The sequence below is a fragment of the Talpa occidentalis genome, unplaced genomic scaffold (genome assembly GCF_014898055.3).
Source record: "Talpa occidentalis isolate TD23 unplaced genomic scaffold, MPIMG_talOcc4v2.1 talOcc4.14, whole genome shotgun sequence".
Classification (NCBI taxonomy): domain Eukaryota; kingdom Metazoa; phylum Chordata; class Mammalia; order Eulipotyphla; family Talpidae; genus Talpa; species Talpa occidentalis.
This window is the reverse complement of record NW_023601433.1, coordinates 85,111,842-85,127,632: the sequence shown is the minus strand read 5'-3', so window position 1 is coordinate 85,127,632 and position 15,791 is coordinate 85,111,842. Positions and strand designations below refer to the sequence as shown.

The 15,791-nt window shown below is 49.0% G+C and overlaps 1 protein-coding gene across 1 annotated transcript; it reads left to right on the top strand.

Annotated features, from left to right (window-relative positions):
• Positions 1 to 2,908: 2,908 nt before the first annotated feature.
• On the top strand, positions 2,909 to 3,391 carry LOC119245326 (10 kDa heat shock protein, mitochondrial-like). Its single transcript, XM_037511539.1, has one exon. It carries the CDS (start codon positions 2,980 to 2,982, stop codon positions 3,286 to 3,288), a length of 309 nt encoding a protein of 102 aa, XP_037367436.1. The 5' UTR covers positions 2,909 to 2,979; the 3' UTR covers positions 3,289 to 3,391.
• Positions 3,392 to 15,791: the final 12,400 nt, after the last annotated feature.

Below are 15,791 nucleotides of genomic sequence, written 5' to 3'. Positions count from 1 at the left end.
TGAACTGCACCTAGTAGCTTATAATGAAAAGTGAGAAAAAATTGTGAATTTTCATTTCCAAAATTAGACTGTGGCTTCCATTTTGGCGTTCCCTCTCTCACTCACTGGTTTTGAAGAAAGTCCGCCTACGGGAAGACCCATGGGGCCTGGAACTAATGTGTCTAGTCACACAAACAAGGCCCTGATGGCTGACTATACCACTGATGGCTTGGGGGAGCAGATCATCCCCCAGTCAAGCCTTGATGGGACCGCAGTCCTGGCTGCAGCACCTCAACGGGCCCTGTTGGAGATACCAGTGGCGGTACCAGTGGCGGTGCTTCATCAAGCCCTGCCAAGTTCCTGACCCTTTCATTCTTTAATCATTAAGTTGTGGGTAATTTGTTAGGCAACAATAGATAATACAAATGACCCCAAAAAAAAGTCCTTTTCCTGTGGTTCCCTTATCTACTCAGAATTCTTTAAAGACAAATGCTGAAGTCAGGAGCTAAGCATGTCCCAGGAAAGTTAAGTTTCTGAATGCGCCCCTCACCCCGGATGATCTTCAGGCAGCCATTTAAACAAAACCAACAGGTGTCCTTGGAGAGCTGTCGTCAAAGGCCATGAAGAACATCCTGAGAGTGTGCTCATTCCGAGATGTAGAGCAAAAGTGCAAACTTCAAAGCCAGCTGCGGCAGGGGAGAGGTGAGGGGCCGATCGATCTGTGGGTGCTGGAGGGTAACTGAGCATTTGGTGGTGGGTGTGGTGAGGAAGTGGACTCCTGGCACCCACAGTGATGTAACTCATATTCCCTCCAATAATAATAAAAAAAAAATAGTAGCAGTCTTTTCCACTGGTATTTCAGACATAAAAAAATATATTGGGGAGCCTCCCACAGCCTCTGCAGCTCAAGTTCGATTCCCGGCCAGGGAGCTCCCCACCAGCATAGCAGACCTCTCCTGATTCCCTGCTGCTCCCCTCAGCAGATTTCAGTCTGCCTGTTCTGCTCCCCACTCTGTCTCTGGGGGGATCCTCTTATCCCCACACCTCTGGCCTGTACCCCAGTTCTTGTATGCATAAATAAATAAATCTTTAAAAATATATATATATCGGAAGTGAGAAACCATATAGAGAAAGACTTTAATCTCGGGAATCCAGTCCTTGCAAGGAGCTTGTACTTGCTTTCTGATTTTCCATGACCCTTCAGCAAGCCACATGGCCTTTTCATTTCCAGCACTCAATGATTAATCAAGCCTGAGGATTTGAAGGTGGAAGACTGAAGGGCCATGCAAAGCAGAAATGTGAAGAGTGATTTGCTCACTCCCAGTACAACAGCCCGCATCATCAGATGGTCTGGTATTTCCAGCAATTCATTTCTTTGCAATCATTTCTTTTCAGCTCCCTTCATTGGATCATGTTTAATGTATGATGATACATTATTCACTCAATACTCTTGATTTTGCTTTCAAAAGCCTGAAAATTAATTCAAATCAAAACTAACATGCACCCCCTCCCAAAAAAAAAAAAAACCCATCTTCAAGTTTTTGCACAGACTAAGCTTCATTTAAAAAAAAAAAAAAAAAAAGGCAGATGTAATTTCAAAAATAGGACCGTGGCTAATTAAACCAGTGAGTTTTTTTCCTAACCGTGGCTACTCAGAATTCTTAGAGGCTAATCTATTTTAGATACTCCAGGAATCCCAAAAGATAAAAAGCAATTTTACAAAAAAATTCATGGCGTGGGGGCACTTCCAGGAAGGCATTATCTACACACCTTGTAACAACTTTCCCACAGGTTTGAAAAACCTGACGGGGGTGTGGCAAAATAGTGGGGAATGCTGCACATTCTTTGAAGAGCTTTCCAGCATGCGGTTTCCTGCGCACCAGCACACTTCAGCTTGTTAAGTCGTTCATTTGGTTTTACCTTGTGGAACAGAATGATGATGCGGTGACATTATTCGCGAGACAAGAGCTGGATGCCAGCTGAAATAGACACAGAAGAAAGAATTCTTTATTTTTCATTGGGAATGTTTGTGCTGTGCAGAGCCAGACATTTAAAGAAACCCAGCCTTTTGTTTTTCCTTGTTCTCCCTTTTTGTTTTCATTCACTCCCCCCTCCCCTTTTGGGGGTGAATTTTGTGGGCAGCCTGTTGTTTCAGGCTGCAGATTTATAGAAACTTAGAGATCTGAAGTAGGCAGCGTTTGGAGAATGCAGGAGGAGATTTAACATGGATGTGTGTGACGCCAGTACCAGCTGAGCGGCCGCTAGCTTGGGACCTTGTTGAGTTCGCTACAGGACATGGTGAACCCGACAGCCCAGAGGGGTCAGATTATAACTAACGCTGACATTGCTGGCCTATGGGCTTAGAATTGGGGCTCGGTTCCTCGTGCTGGGCCGCAGTGGAATCAGATATGGGCTTAACAATACGCGTTGTCTTGCTTAAGCCCCATGTTATCAAAATTGTTTCTTTTCCAGAAGCTAGGCCAGGACTAGAGAATGATACTGATAACAATTGTCAGTCCTGATAGAGCATTCACTGTGTGGTTCTTTTCCAGTGCTTTCTACATAAAGTCACTCATTTAATCCTCACAACAACCCACCAATTCTGGATGGAAGGAGAGAATTTTGCCCCCCACCCTCAGGGTCTTTAGACATTGTCTGCAGATATTTTTGGTTGTCACAACTAAAGGAAAATGCTACTGGCATCTTGTAGATAGAGGGCAGGGATGCTGCTAAATACCCCAGTAATGCAAGGGACAGCTCCCCACAACAAGAGTTCTTTAGCCCTAAATGTCAGTAGTGCCAAGGGTGGTTGACAAGTCCTGAAATAGATAGGTCCATTGTTCCCATTGGACAGATGGGGAGACTGAGGCACAGAGAAGTTGAGTTGCTTTGAGGTCACAACTCATTAAAAGGTGGAGCTAGACGTGTCCGGAGGGCCGGGCTGCGGGTCTGTCTTTTTTGCGGCGGCGGGAGAACAGGGCGACTGCGGCGGCCGGAGTCATGGCAGGACAGGCATTTAGAAAGTTTCTTCCCCTCTTCGACCGAGTATTAGTCGAAAGGAGTGCAGCTGAAACTGTAACCAAAGGAGGCATTATGCTTCCAGAAAAATCTCAAGGAAAAGTGTTGCAAGCAACAGTAGTAGCTGTTGGATCAGGCTCTAAAGGAAAGGGTGGAGAGATTCAACCAGTTAGCGTGAAAGTTGGAGATAAAGTTCTTCTCCCAGAATATGGAGGCACCAAAGTAGTTCTAGATGACAAGGATTATTTCTTATTTAGAGATGGTGATATTCTTGCAAAGTATGTAGACTGAAACCAAGATTGAAATGGCATCATGTGAAGCAGCCCATTCCACTCAAGTTCTGAAATCTTTCATCATGTAAATAATTTCTGTGTCTCTTTTATAATAAACTAATGCTATCAAAAAAAAAAAATAAAAAAATAAAAGGTGGAGCTGGGATTCGAACCCAGGCAGCTTGTCTCTAACATCTGGGTTCCAAACCACTTGTTATATGAAGCAAGTGTCTTGGAAAAAGAAACTTCTCTTCTTGGCTTTTTTCATCAAATGCAAGGTTTTAGTGCATTCGCACCGATAAGGACTGTTGGTGATTAGAGAGGTAACAATTGTGAAAGCCATCTTCTGCTGGGGATGAGCTGGCAGTGCCCATCAGCAGGGAAACTCACCTTCCCTTTGGCCCAACAAGGGTGAAAAGATGAATGCAATAAAGAATAGGAACTCCACCAGTAGGGGAAAGTTCAATGAATTGTGACATCCCAAATGCAGTGGAATAATGGAATATTCTCTCCGCTGTTCAATGTGAAAGAGGTAGATCCTTGCAGTGACCCAAAGAGATCTTTAAGACCTGCTGTTAAAAAGAAAAAATGGTGGGCCTCCCCGGTGGCGCAGCGGTTGAGCGCTGGGTTGCGAAGCTGCCCGCAGCCTCTGCAGCGCTGGTTCGATCCCCGGCTGCTCCCCGGCCACCGGAGGAGGGTCCCACATGGCGCGCAGACCTCTCCTGCTGCCCCTGCTCCCCTCAGCAGTGTACCTCAGGCAGACCCTCCCACGCTTCTGACTGTACCCAGTGCATGTATAAATAAATAAATAAATAAATTTAAAAAGAAAAAATGGTGACTGTGAGCTGTTACTCACCCATGATAATCATTTCAGTGTCTACATATATAAATCATCCCATTGTACACTTTAAATGTGTTTCATTTTATTTGTCCATACCTCATTGAGCTGTTAAGAAAAACAGAAAATAGGAATAGTAATGTGTAGGCTATTGAATTTTTTTTTAAGATTTTATTTATTTTTATGTAGAGGAACTGGGGTGTAGGCCAGAAGTGCAGGGGGCTGGGGAGTGAGAGGATCCACCAGAGCCAGAGCGGGGAGCAGAACAGGCAGATTGACCGAAGTACACTGCTGAGGGGAGCAGCGGGCGGCAGGAGAGGGCTGCACGCCATGTGGGTAGCTTCCTGGCCAGGCATGGAACTCAGGCTGTCACAGTGATAGCATTGAGACTTAGACCACCAGGGAGGCCTCCTTTGTAGACTATTTTGTATGCATCATACCTACTTGTGTCAAACCAATATTTATATAATTTACTGTGTTCGCATACACAGAATGTCTCTAGATGGGACACAAAAAACTGACATTAGGGACAAGGGGGGAGGAAACCCTTTATCATATCCCCTTTAAACTGAAAATTTTACCACATACATGTTAACTTTCCCCAAAATAAATAAAATGTTAGGACATCACGGGAGCAACTAATACTTGTACAGTGACTTGTGGCTCACGGCACTTTTACTTGCCTTGTTCCCTTTGGCACACACACCCACTTCAGAGATGGCAACACCAGGCAGGACATGGCATGCATCCCCAGCCACTCAGGCCTGACCCCCCTTTCTCATTTCCCAACGTAGGATCCACCGCTGTCTCTACCACTTTCATTTTGTTTCATCCGACCACAAACTCGGCCATTCTCACTTTGGGCCTAACTCCTGGGTCACAAAGAAATAGAGAAAGCAGGGCCTGTTTCCGGAATTAGACACCCTCATACTTTCCTGCCCCTTTGTATTGTTTGCTGCTGAAATGTCATCCTGGCTGAATACAGGGGCTGAGGCAGCGACTGACCCCTTGCTCCCACCACCTACGAGGTCAGTCTATACAGAGCGGGCATTAATAAACTGGAGTTGATTCGATCAATAGAGAATAATTCTCAGCTTATACTTGTTTGGCTTATTTGGGCCCAAGACGGCATGTACCTACTATTTCGACCCACTACTGGCGGCCAGCTGTGGGCCAGAGTGATGGGACCAGCATCAGAGGCCCCCTAACAACCCCAGCACTTCCAGGCAGTAAGGGCGACAGTTGGCCAGCAGCCTTCTTTACCCACGTGTTCCTGCCACGTGGTTTGGGCAGAATTTGTATCCACCCACTGCACAGAGCTCACTTTCAGTAGCTTGTGATGTGCCCAGTAGGCCTTTGGGAAAGTGTCTGTCCAGTTCATTAGGAGGCACTGGCACCGATGAACCACGGGGCCCCCTGGGCAGCTAAGCCAGCAGGCTTGGAGAAGGTTGAGCTGAGATGCTAAGGGTCTACCTTAGTCTCTCCTCTTGCACATGTGACTCATTTCTGTCCCCAGAGGCTCAATTCAGGACAAATCTTCATGTAGCAATGTGCAATGAGCCAGCTTCTGCTATCCCAAAGATGATTCACATCCTCACACATGATTTTTAAAAGTGACACAAATCTTCTAAGACTGTCCTGACTATTTGTGTATCAGTCAGTATCTGCTGTGTAACAACCCTCCCCCAGTGAAGGAACCCAAAGCTTGTTTTCATTTCTTAAAATTCTGCGTGTTGGCTGATCAAGCCTTCTGGGCTGGCTCAGTTGGGGTGGACGGCCTCATTGCCCCCACGCCTGGCAGCTGGCTCTGTGTCATCTGGGGGCAAGAGCAAAACTTGGTCACAAGTCCCTAAAGGCCCAGCAGACCACCTGGGCTAATTCACAGGTTAGGGGGGGTCACAAGGTTTCCAAAGGCAGCAAGAAATAACAAGCCTCAAAGGCATAGGCACGTTCCAGATTTCTTCTTGTGTCACATTTCCCAACGTCACATCACATCAGCCCAAGAAAGACATACGGCCAAGGTCAGGGCTGAGGGGCGGGGGAATAGACCCCATCCCTGGATAGATTAAGCTGCAAAATAAAATCATTTTTTAAAGGCTTGGCATGCATGGAGAAAAGAATTGTGACCCCTTTTCAGTAACCAATCACAGTGAGAAGGGATATTTAAAATCAATGCCAAAAAAAAATTTTTTTTTTTGTGGGACCCTCACCGGCAGCCAAGAAATGAACCGGCGCTGCAGAGGCTGCAGGCAGCCTCGCAGCCCAGCGCTCAACCGCTGCGCCACCAGGGGAGGCCCAATGCCAAAAAAATTCTTAACATGATGCCTCCCTGTATTCAGAAGGCAACTGAGAAGCCTGCTTGTAACTTCCCAGCCTCCAGGTTCTCAGTCTTCTCACTCAGGATGCTAGAGCCGTCCTGGTGAAAATGGCAGCAGGTGTTTCTGCAAATAGTTTCCTCAACCAGACTGAGCCAAGGGATGCCCAGCCATCCAGTTAAACGGTATTTCTGGGTGTGTCTGCGAGGGTGTTTCCAGAAAAGACTACCATCTAAATTAGCAGACTGAGGAAAGCCGCTGGCCCTCTCTCCTGTGTGAGCACCTTCCGGCCTGCTGAGGACACACCCCTGAGGAAGGGAAAATGTTCTCTGCTTGACACTGATCTTTTCCTGCCCTCAAGGCTGGGACTTACACCATCCGGGCTCCTGGTTCGCAGATCTTTGAACTTGGGCTCAAATTTATACCATTGACTCTCTGGGACTGAGGCCTTTGGACTTGGACCCCAGCCTGCAGGTGGTAGATTGTGGGGCATCCCGGCCTCAGCCCAGTGATCACGTGAGCCAGGTCCTCAAAGTGTGTCTCCACTGGTTCTCTTTCCCGGAGAGCCCTACTGAGCTCTCTGGTTCTCCACAAGCGCAGACGCATGACCTTGGAAAGGTCACCCTCTTTGTCCTTCAGCAACAATGAGGGCTGCACCACATATTCTCGAGTTGCAGGGAACTTTCAGAAGTTGTGCTGCAGGGAAATGCAAGAGAAGGCCACGTGTAGCGATAAGACAGCCCGGCTGGGGCTGAAATTTTCAGTTTTCACCTAGGTTTTTGGCATGGTTTGTGAGTCTATGATTTTCACCTTCTCCTGATAGGTCTGTTTAAACCTTTTGATTTCATTTTATTGAGCAATATCATTACACGACTTTCACAAATGCACTGTTTATTCCAGGCTGACCTTAAAAGCCTGTCCTCTCCCCCACGCCGTGAAGGGCATTCATAGTGAGCAGAACACGCGACACGAGCTGCAGAAGCAGAGGGCAGCACTGTAGTAGGTGCCTGGACATGTTCACAGAAATGAAGGCCAGGAAGGGAAGGCAAATGAATGGAGAGAATGCCTTTATTTAGCCCATTTCCTAAGATGTCTCAGACTATGCTTTTAACAGCTTTGTTAAGCTATAATTCACAACCTATATAATTCACCCTTTCAAAATACAGACAATGCAAAGGTGGTGAGTGTATTTACAGTGTTGTGCAAACACCAGGCGCTATAATTTGAGAATGCTTCATCATTCCAGAAGGGAACCCCGTCCCCATCTGCTGTCTTCCTTGCCCCCTACTTCTTCCAGCCCCTGCCAACCCTCACCTGCTTTGTGCCATTTCTTTTTATTGTGGTAAAACATACATAACATCAGGGCCTCCCTCGTGGCCTAGAGGTTAAGTCTCAGTGCTGCCACTGCTAAGGCCTAAGTTCAACCCCCAGCCAGGGCGCTCACCCACACCTCTCCTATCTCACCCGTAGCTCCCTTCAGTGGTGTATTTTAGTAAAATCCAACTATTCTGTTCCCCACTGTCACCCCTGCACCCCAGTTCTTCCGCACTACATAACATAACATCAAATGCAGCATTCTGCCCATTCATAAGTGTGCGTTCCCATGGCATCAAGCACACCCTCATCATGGCGCAGCTATTCTGTCCATCATCTCCAGACTTTTCTCCTCATCCCAAACCCAAACTCTGTCCCCACTAAGCACTCACGGCCCATTTCTTCTCCTTCCAGCCCCTGCAGCCACTGCTCTAATTTTTTTTTAAAGATTTATTTATTTTATGCATACAAGAACTGGGGTACAGACCAGAGGTGCAGAGGGTGAGAGGATTCACCAGAGACAGAGTGGGGAACAGAACTGGCAGACTGACTGAAATACACTGCTGAGGGGAGCAGCGGAGAGACAGGAGAGGTCTGCTGTGCCATGTGGGTAGCCCCCTGGCCGGCAGGGGCTCCAACTTATGCTACAGTGGCTGGCAATAGCTTGACAGCACTGTCTTTAACCCCTGTGCCACCAGGGAGGCCCTCTCTAATTTCTGTCTCTATAACTTGATCACTGTAGGCCCACATACATGCAATCATACAGCATTTATCCTTTTGTGACTGACTGTTCTCTTAGCATGATGTCTTCAAGATTCATGCATGTTGTAGCATAGTAAAGAATTCCCTTCCTTCCTTTTTTTAAGGCTGAGTAATGTTCCATCATATTGATATATCACACTTAACTCAAGGTAATAGATACCAAGCTTCAGGACTTGTTTTTCGTACCTTTGTTAGGGGGGAAAGGATGTCCCAAAGCTAATTCCATACAGGCTTTGTGGACTCCACCCCCACCCCAGGTTAAAGTCAAAGACACTGGGAACTCCACATCCCATCACCACCACCAAAGGGAAGGTGGCTGGGACCTGAGGGTGGGGTTAAGCAGCCAGGTTGGTATAAAGCCAGACACGTGGGCTTTGGGGGGGGGGGTTCCCCCATTTTGGCTCTCCGCCAGCTCGCAGCGTCCGGCCAGCTCTGAGAGTGACTTTGGGTTTCCAGGTCGTCGGATCGGGTAGGACGCATTAAAGACTTTATTTCCCTATTTTCTCCCTGAGTTGTACATTTTCCTTATTTCCTTTTCCCTTGTAAATAAACCTTTTATGAACCTTTTGTGTGTGTCTGTAGTGGAGTATTCATAAGTCCCTTGTAAGCGTGCGGGTGAGGACCCACAGCCAGGAACCCGTTCAATATCGGGGTTGCTCCGTAACACCTTGACCTCTAGTAATTGAATCCTGGACTTATTCAGCTCTATCCCCTCCCAAATGGAAAATGAGTTAGGCCGAGCTTATCCCTCTAAATTCTACGGCACCACTGGGGCAAGAGAGGCAAGAGGCTGTGTGGAAGGCAGGCTGGGCCTATGTTTCCCTCAGGGCCATGCTCTTCTGGCCTTTTCCACCCCAGGCCTGGTGTGGCCATGTTTCTCCTGGCAGTCAGCATTCTTAGTGTTTTGTTCAAGGTGCTTCAGACAGACAAGAAGCAACCGAAGCAAGGGGCCTGCCCGCTAGAGCCAACCCCAGGAATGGCTGGGGTCAGCTGGTCTGCTGGGAAAGCACTAGGTGGCCAGGAACTGAGGAGCGAGGTTCAAAAACTCTCAACCCAAACACTGTTCATGAATTATTCTCGCTGACCCGACCTGTGGAAGACGCAAGGAGGCCCACACGCTGTCCGGTGTTCTTTGTCATGCTGACATCCTAGCGCCCTTCCTCCGGCCTTGGCACACCCCCAGCCCTTTATCTGCTCCCTGCTGATCTGTAAGTGATAAGGGGGCTGAGGTAGGGACGCCACTGGCAAATATGCGCTCCTGTTTGGTGGGTTGGTGAAGAAATCTCAGAAGCAGTCCTGATGTCGCAGGGTGTCGTGGGTGCCATTTGTGCCAATGACCTGGACACTGAAGGGCGGTGAGGATGGTTTGTGTGATGTACAGACCCTGCGCCCCATCAAAGGCGAAGTTGCAGTAAGCCACGCGGCTGTCAGCTAGCTTCGGCGCTAAGAGAACGCGGGAGAGGCGCTTAGGTTAGGAGATCAACACCGAGAGGCTCCAACGCCAAGCTGAGTCGAGCAGCTCATCCCCGGGGAAAGTGTTCACATTCGTCACAGGGTGCTCGGCCGGCGCCGACGGTCTGTCGTGTTCTCTCTAGGTCCCGGCGGCCTTTCTCCCCCTGAAGGACACCCCCAGGGCCCTGCTGGCTCCTGACTCACTCTTGCCAGCACACCCACGTGCTGTAACCTCGCTCATCTTCACAAAAGTTATCCTCTCCCGAGGCTCGCCTCCCACTCGGGCAACCTACCCCCGTGCTGCCCACCACCGAGCGGACAGTTGTCCCCCAGCAACCATGAGCCCCACCACTTCAAGAAATACTCTCATCAAGATCTGCACAACCCCAGTGTCAGCCTCCTGGATTGTCAGCAGTCTGTCCCCGCTGATCCCGGCCTCCTCCTGAGACACTTGCTTCTCCTGGCTCCCCGACCCTGACCTTCTGGGGTTCACCCCCTCCCTCACTGGTCACGCCACCTAGTTTAGTCTCCACTAGGGCACAGCCCTCACTGTGGCCCGTCCACCCTCCCCAGAGGATGCCTCAGGGTTTCCCCCAGCCCCTGCCCCTGGGGACCTCCAGGCCCTTTGCCAGAGCGGAGTTCAGCTCTGCTCCCCCCAGTTCCCCCACCTCAGAAAACGACTCCAGCCTCCAGGTGCTCAGAGACAGCCCCTGCCGCCACTGTCCTCGGCTCTGCTTTTCATCACTCCCCACCTCAGTACCTCAGCAAATCCTGTTGCCTCGACTTCCAGGTATATCCAGAAGCTTCTATTTATCGCCCCTCCATCACTCATAGCCTAGTCCCAGCCACCATAATATCCTTGCCTCATGGTTGCTGGGCCTTCCCGATGAGTTCTGTTGCTTCCGCTGTTATCCTGATTGAGTTGATTTTCCAAAATAATATCCAGAATAATCCTCTACAGACACAAGTCTCCCAAGGACTCCCATGTCAGAGTAAATGCCACACGGCTAGCTGGCTTGCCAAGGTCGTAAATATCCAGCCCTTCTCGCCTCCTCAATCCTCCATCCGCTCCAGCCCAGACATACCACCTTCCTTGGGAGTCTTCCAAAATGCCAAGCACACCTGCCTCAGGGCCTTTGCCCCGCTGCGCCCTCTGCTTGGCATGCCCTCGCCCAGGTATTCACCTGGCTCAGTTCTTCACTTCAATCAGGTTTTAGCCTCACCTTAATTGCTTCTAAATGATGTGGGGAGGGGGAGAGGATTCACGAGAGACAGAGGGGGGAGCAGAACAGGCAGACTGACTGAAGTACACTGCTGAGGGGAGCGGCGGGTGAGTCAGGAGAGGTCTGCTGCGCCATGTGGGCTGCTCCCTGGCTGGCCGGGGATCGAACTCATTCTGCAGAGGCCGCGGATTTCTTCATAGTGCGGTGCTTAACCCCTTGCACCACCAGGGAGGCCCGGGAAAAAAAGATATTTATCCATTACTACATCTACCTGCCTATCTGTGTAAGTACAGCACAGCAACAGTTTAATCAAAAGTGGGCCCAGGCAGGTGGGAATGCAACCTGGTCCAGCCAATATGGAAAGCTGTGTGGAGATTCCTCAGAATACTAAAAATGGTCTCTACTATATGATCCAGCAATTTCATTCCGAGGAATCAACCTAAAGGACAAAAATACACTAATTTGAAAGGAAACCTGCACTCTGTTTACTGCAGCACTATTTACGATAGCTGAAATATGAAATATGGAAACAACCCAAATGCCCCAAAATCAATGAACAGATCAAGAAGTTTTGGTATATTTATACAATGGAATATTACTCAGCAATCAAAAAGACAAACTCATGCCATTTGCAGCAACATGGATCAAGCTGGAGGGGATTATTTTTTTTTTTAAATAAATTTCTATTTTTTTTTTAAGATTTCTTTATTTATTTATACAAGCACTGGGTACAGTCAGAAGCACGGGAGGGTGAGAGAATTCACCAGAGCCAGAGCGGGGAGCAGAGCAGGCAGAAGGATCGAAGTACACTGCTGAGGGGAGCAGCGGGTGGCAGGAGAGGTCTGCGCGCCATGTGGGACCCTCCTCCTGTGGCCGGGGAGCAGCTCGGGATCGAACTGGCGCTGCAGAGGCTGCGGGCAGCTTCACAACCCAGCGCTCAACCGCCGCGCCACCAGGGAGGCCCTGGAGGGGATTATTTCAGCCAAAATAAGTCAGAAGGAAAAAGGGGACTATCAGATGGTCTCATTTATATGTGGAATATAGAGAAATCAAACAAAAGGTCAAGAAAATGTCAAAACTAACTGACCACAGCACTGAGGCGTACAGCAAATGGGGGCAGTCAAAACAGGGGAGGGATGAGCACAAAGGGATACAGTGATGGTTCTCGGGTGACATGGTGGTGGGCAAGCTATGGGGACGGCAACCATGTGAGAGGAAAAAAAATTAATTAAAAAAGGTGCCCCAGCATATCTACATTGGTCTCTACCTGTATGTCTACACCTGTCGACCTATATTTGTATGTAAATATAGATTTGGATATATCTGCATTTAAATGTAGATCTTTGTATTTAATTTAAATAAAAGATACATTTGGGTCTGTGTCGATTATTCTTTTTTTTTTTTTTAAAGATTTATTTATTTATTTATTTATACAAGCACTGGGTACAGTCAGAAGTGCGGGAGGGTGAGAGAATTCACCAGAGCCAGAGTAGGGAACAGAACAGGCAGAAGGAGCGAAGTACACTGCTGAGGGGAGCAGTGGGTGCAGCAGGAGAGGTCTGTGCACCATGTGGGACCCTCGCTGGTGGCCGGGGATCGAACCGGCGCTGCAGAGGCTGCAGGCAGCTTCGCAGCTCAGCACTCAACTGCTGCACCACCAGGGGAGGCCCTGTGTCGATTAAACTAGTCAAAATAATGCAAATTTGTCTGGGGGTAGGGGGCTTCCTCTTGTTTTTCCTTTTTCTCTTTTGTTCCGTGTGGCAAAAAGATGACAATTTCTTCTACTTTTCGGACACTGCTCCAGGAGCTGCTTTCATGTTGTCCGTGTAGGTTTCCATGTTCTTCTTTGGTTGGTTTTTGTTTTTAAACACATCTCAGTGAACTTAATCTGCTACAGGCACTTATGAGGGTATTTCCAACCACAAACTGTGTAAAAGCCAAGTCTTATAATGGTAGAAACCTTTTTCCACCCTTCTCCCCCTTGAATTTTTTTTTTTTTTAGAAAAACCAAAAGCAAAATTCCAGGCCCGTCATGCATGATTCATGGGCACCTCTGAACTCTATTTTGCCATTTCACACCCACTAGGGTGACCACATCCAAAATAATGGAAAATAACAATTATTGGCAAAGATGTGGAGAAATTGGAACCTTCATTCATTGCTGGTGGGAATGTAAAACGATGTAGCTGTTTTTTAAAAGTATAGTTCCTTAAGAAGTTAAACATAGAAATACCATATGAGGGGCCTCCCTGGTAGCACAAGGGTTAAAGACAGTGTTGCCAAGCTATCGCCAGGCCAGCCGCTGCAGCACGAGTTCAATCCCCAGGCAGAAAGCAACCCACAGGGCACAGCAGACCTTCCTGACTTGCTGGCTGCTCCCCTCGGCAGTGTATTTCAGTACATCTACCAGTTCTGCTCCCTGCTCTCTCTCTGGTGACTCCTCTCACCTCCCGCACCTCTGGCCTGTACCCCAGTTCTTGTATGCATAAATGAATCAATCTTTAAAAAAAAGAAGAAGAAAATAATGAGTCTCCCTGGTGGCGCCAGGGTTAAAGTCTCAGCACTGTCAAGCTATCACCAGCCACTGTGGCCTGAAATCTGTCCACAACCAGAAGCTGACCACATGGCGCAGCAGACCTCTCCTGACTTGCTGGCTGCTCCCCTCAGCAGTGTATTTCAGTGGATCTGCCTGTTCTGCTCCCCACTGTGTCTCTGATGAATCCTCTCACTGCCCAGAACCTCTGGCTTGTACCCTAGGTCTTGCATGCATAAATAAATAAATCTTAAAAAAGAAAATGAATAAAGAAATACCATATGACCCAGCAATTTCTCTCCTCTATATATATATCCCCAAAATTGAAAATAGGCACTTAATATTATATGCAAGTGTATGTTCATAGCAGCACTGTGCACATTAGCTATAAGGGGTGGAAATATTCCAAACGTGCATAGTTGGGTGAATGGATAAACAAAATATGGTACATCCATAAGCGGACTACTATGCAGTCACAAAAAAGAATGACATTCTGATACACACCACCACAAATGCACCTCAAACACATGATGCTAAGTGAAAGAATTCAAACACAAAAAGCTATTTATGAAATGTCCAGAACAAGCAATGCCTTAGAGACAGAAAGCCAAATGGTGGTTGTAGGGCTGGGGAGGGAGGAGTAGAATTGGGAGGAACCACTTAATAGGCACCACATTTCCTCTTGAGGTGATGAGCAGGTCTTGGAACTGAATAAAGGTGATACTTGCACCGCACTGTGAATGTGTTCAGTGCGCCTGTGCTGTTCACTTCAAAAGGGCTCATTTCATGTTGGGTGAATTTCGCTTAAAAAAACACAACCCTGTTCTGACTTCAAGGTTAGATTCTTTAATGGGCACAACCTTGACTTTCTACATGAAATCGCGTTTTTTCCAAGACTCAGTGGTAAGAAGGATTGTGTCTCAGTAGAGAATGCAAACTGCAAACTTTCTAGGATAAAGAGAACAAAACAGGGGTTCAAGAGGGACGGGAAACTGCATCTTACTCTTCTGGTAAATACCCACCGGTACAAAGAAGGTGGGACTTACCTGCGGCATTTAGCTCCTCTTCCTCTGAAAGCCCTTCCCGCCTTGCTCCCTGGGGTCTTGCCATAGCCATGGCTGCTGGTTCCTCGACAGAAGACTCTGCTCAAGGCCTCCCGTCAGCAGCCCGGCCAGCCTGGGCCTGCGAGTGTGTCTGAGAAGAGCAAGCACCACCCCCAGCACCCTGTCCCAGAGAAACCAGCGCCTCTTGCCCTCCCCCGAGGCAGGATTCTCAGATTCCAGTGGCCCCTGAGACGGAAGCCCTGCCAGGGGGCCCCGGGCCCTCCCCAGGCCTCAGCCCCGGGATCCTCACGTTGAGGCAGACCTCCCTCTCCAGGGCACTCCCAGCCCAGGGCTTCCACTCTTAGCATCTGGGTGAGCCCCAAGGCAGGGTCCCAGCAAAAGTCCTGGGGCCAATGCTCATTGGGCAGAACAGGGCCGCGTGTTCTTTCACTGACCCATCCCCGTGGCCAGGGGAGTAGAACGCGGATTGGCCAGGCCCGCGCCACGTGGTCGCTCCCAGCCAGATGGCTGTGGGCCCAGGAGAGGGGAGGAGGAAATGGCACTTAGGAGCCCGAGAAAGAGAAAGCAGATCTCCTCCCGGTTGTTCTTTATTGCTTCCTGCGAACGTGGCCATGTTTCCCCCGACTTACACAGAAAGCAGAATATTCTGCAGCTCCCTAAGCGTCTGCGGATCACTCTCCTCCCTGCTGCCGCCAAACTTCCAGTCTACACTGGCGGCTCCACTCCCCGACTGTGCGTCCTGCCCAGCCCAGGCCAGCCAGGCTTCCAGCGGGCCCGGCTCCCCGGGGGCCCTGGCAGCAGGCACCGGTGACCCCGCGTGCTGGCCTCTCTTCACCTCTGCCCCGCTTGGCTGCCCCGCCCGCCCCATCCTAAACCACTGCCCATCGCCCCCTGTTCCCTCGATAAGGCTGGGTCTGGGCATCGGCCCAGCTGGCCTGGGCAACCTCTCAAGTGGCACTTTCTGTCTCTTTCACGCCTGCCCCCACTGCCGCTGCTCTTCAGCGGCAGTGTGCACGTCCCC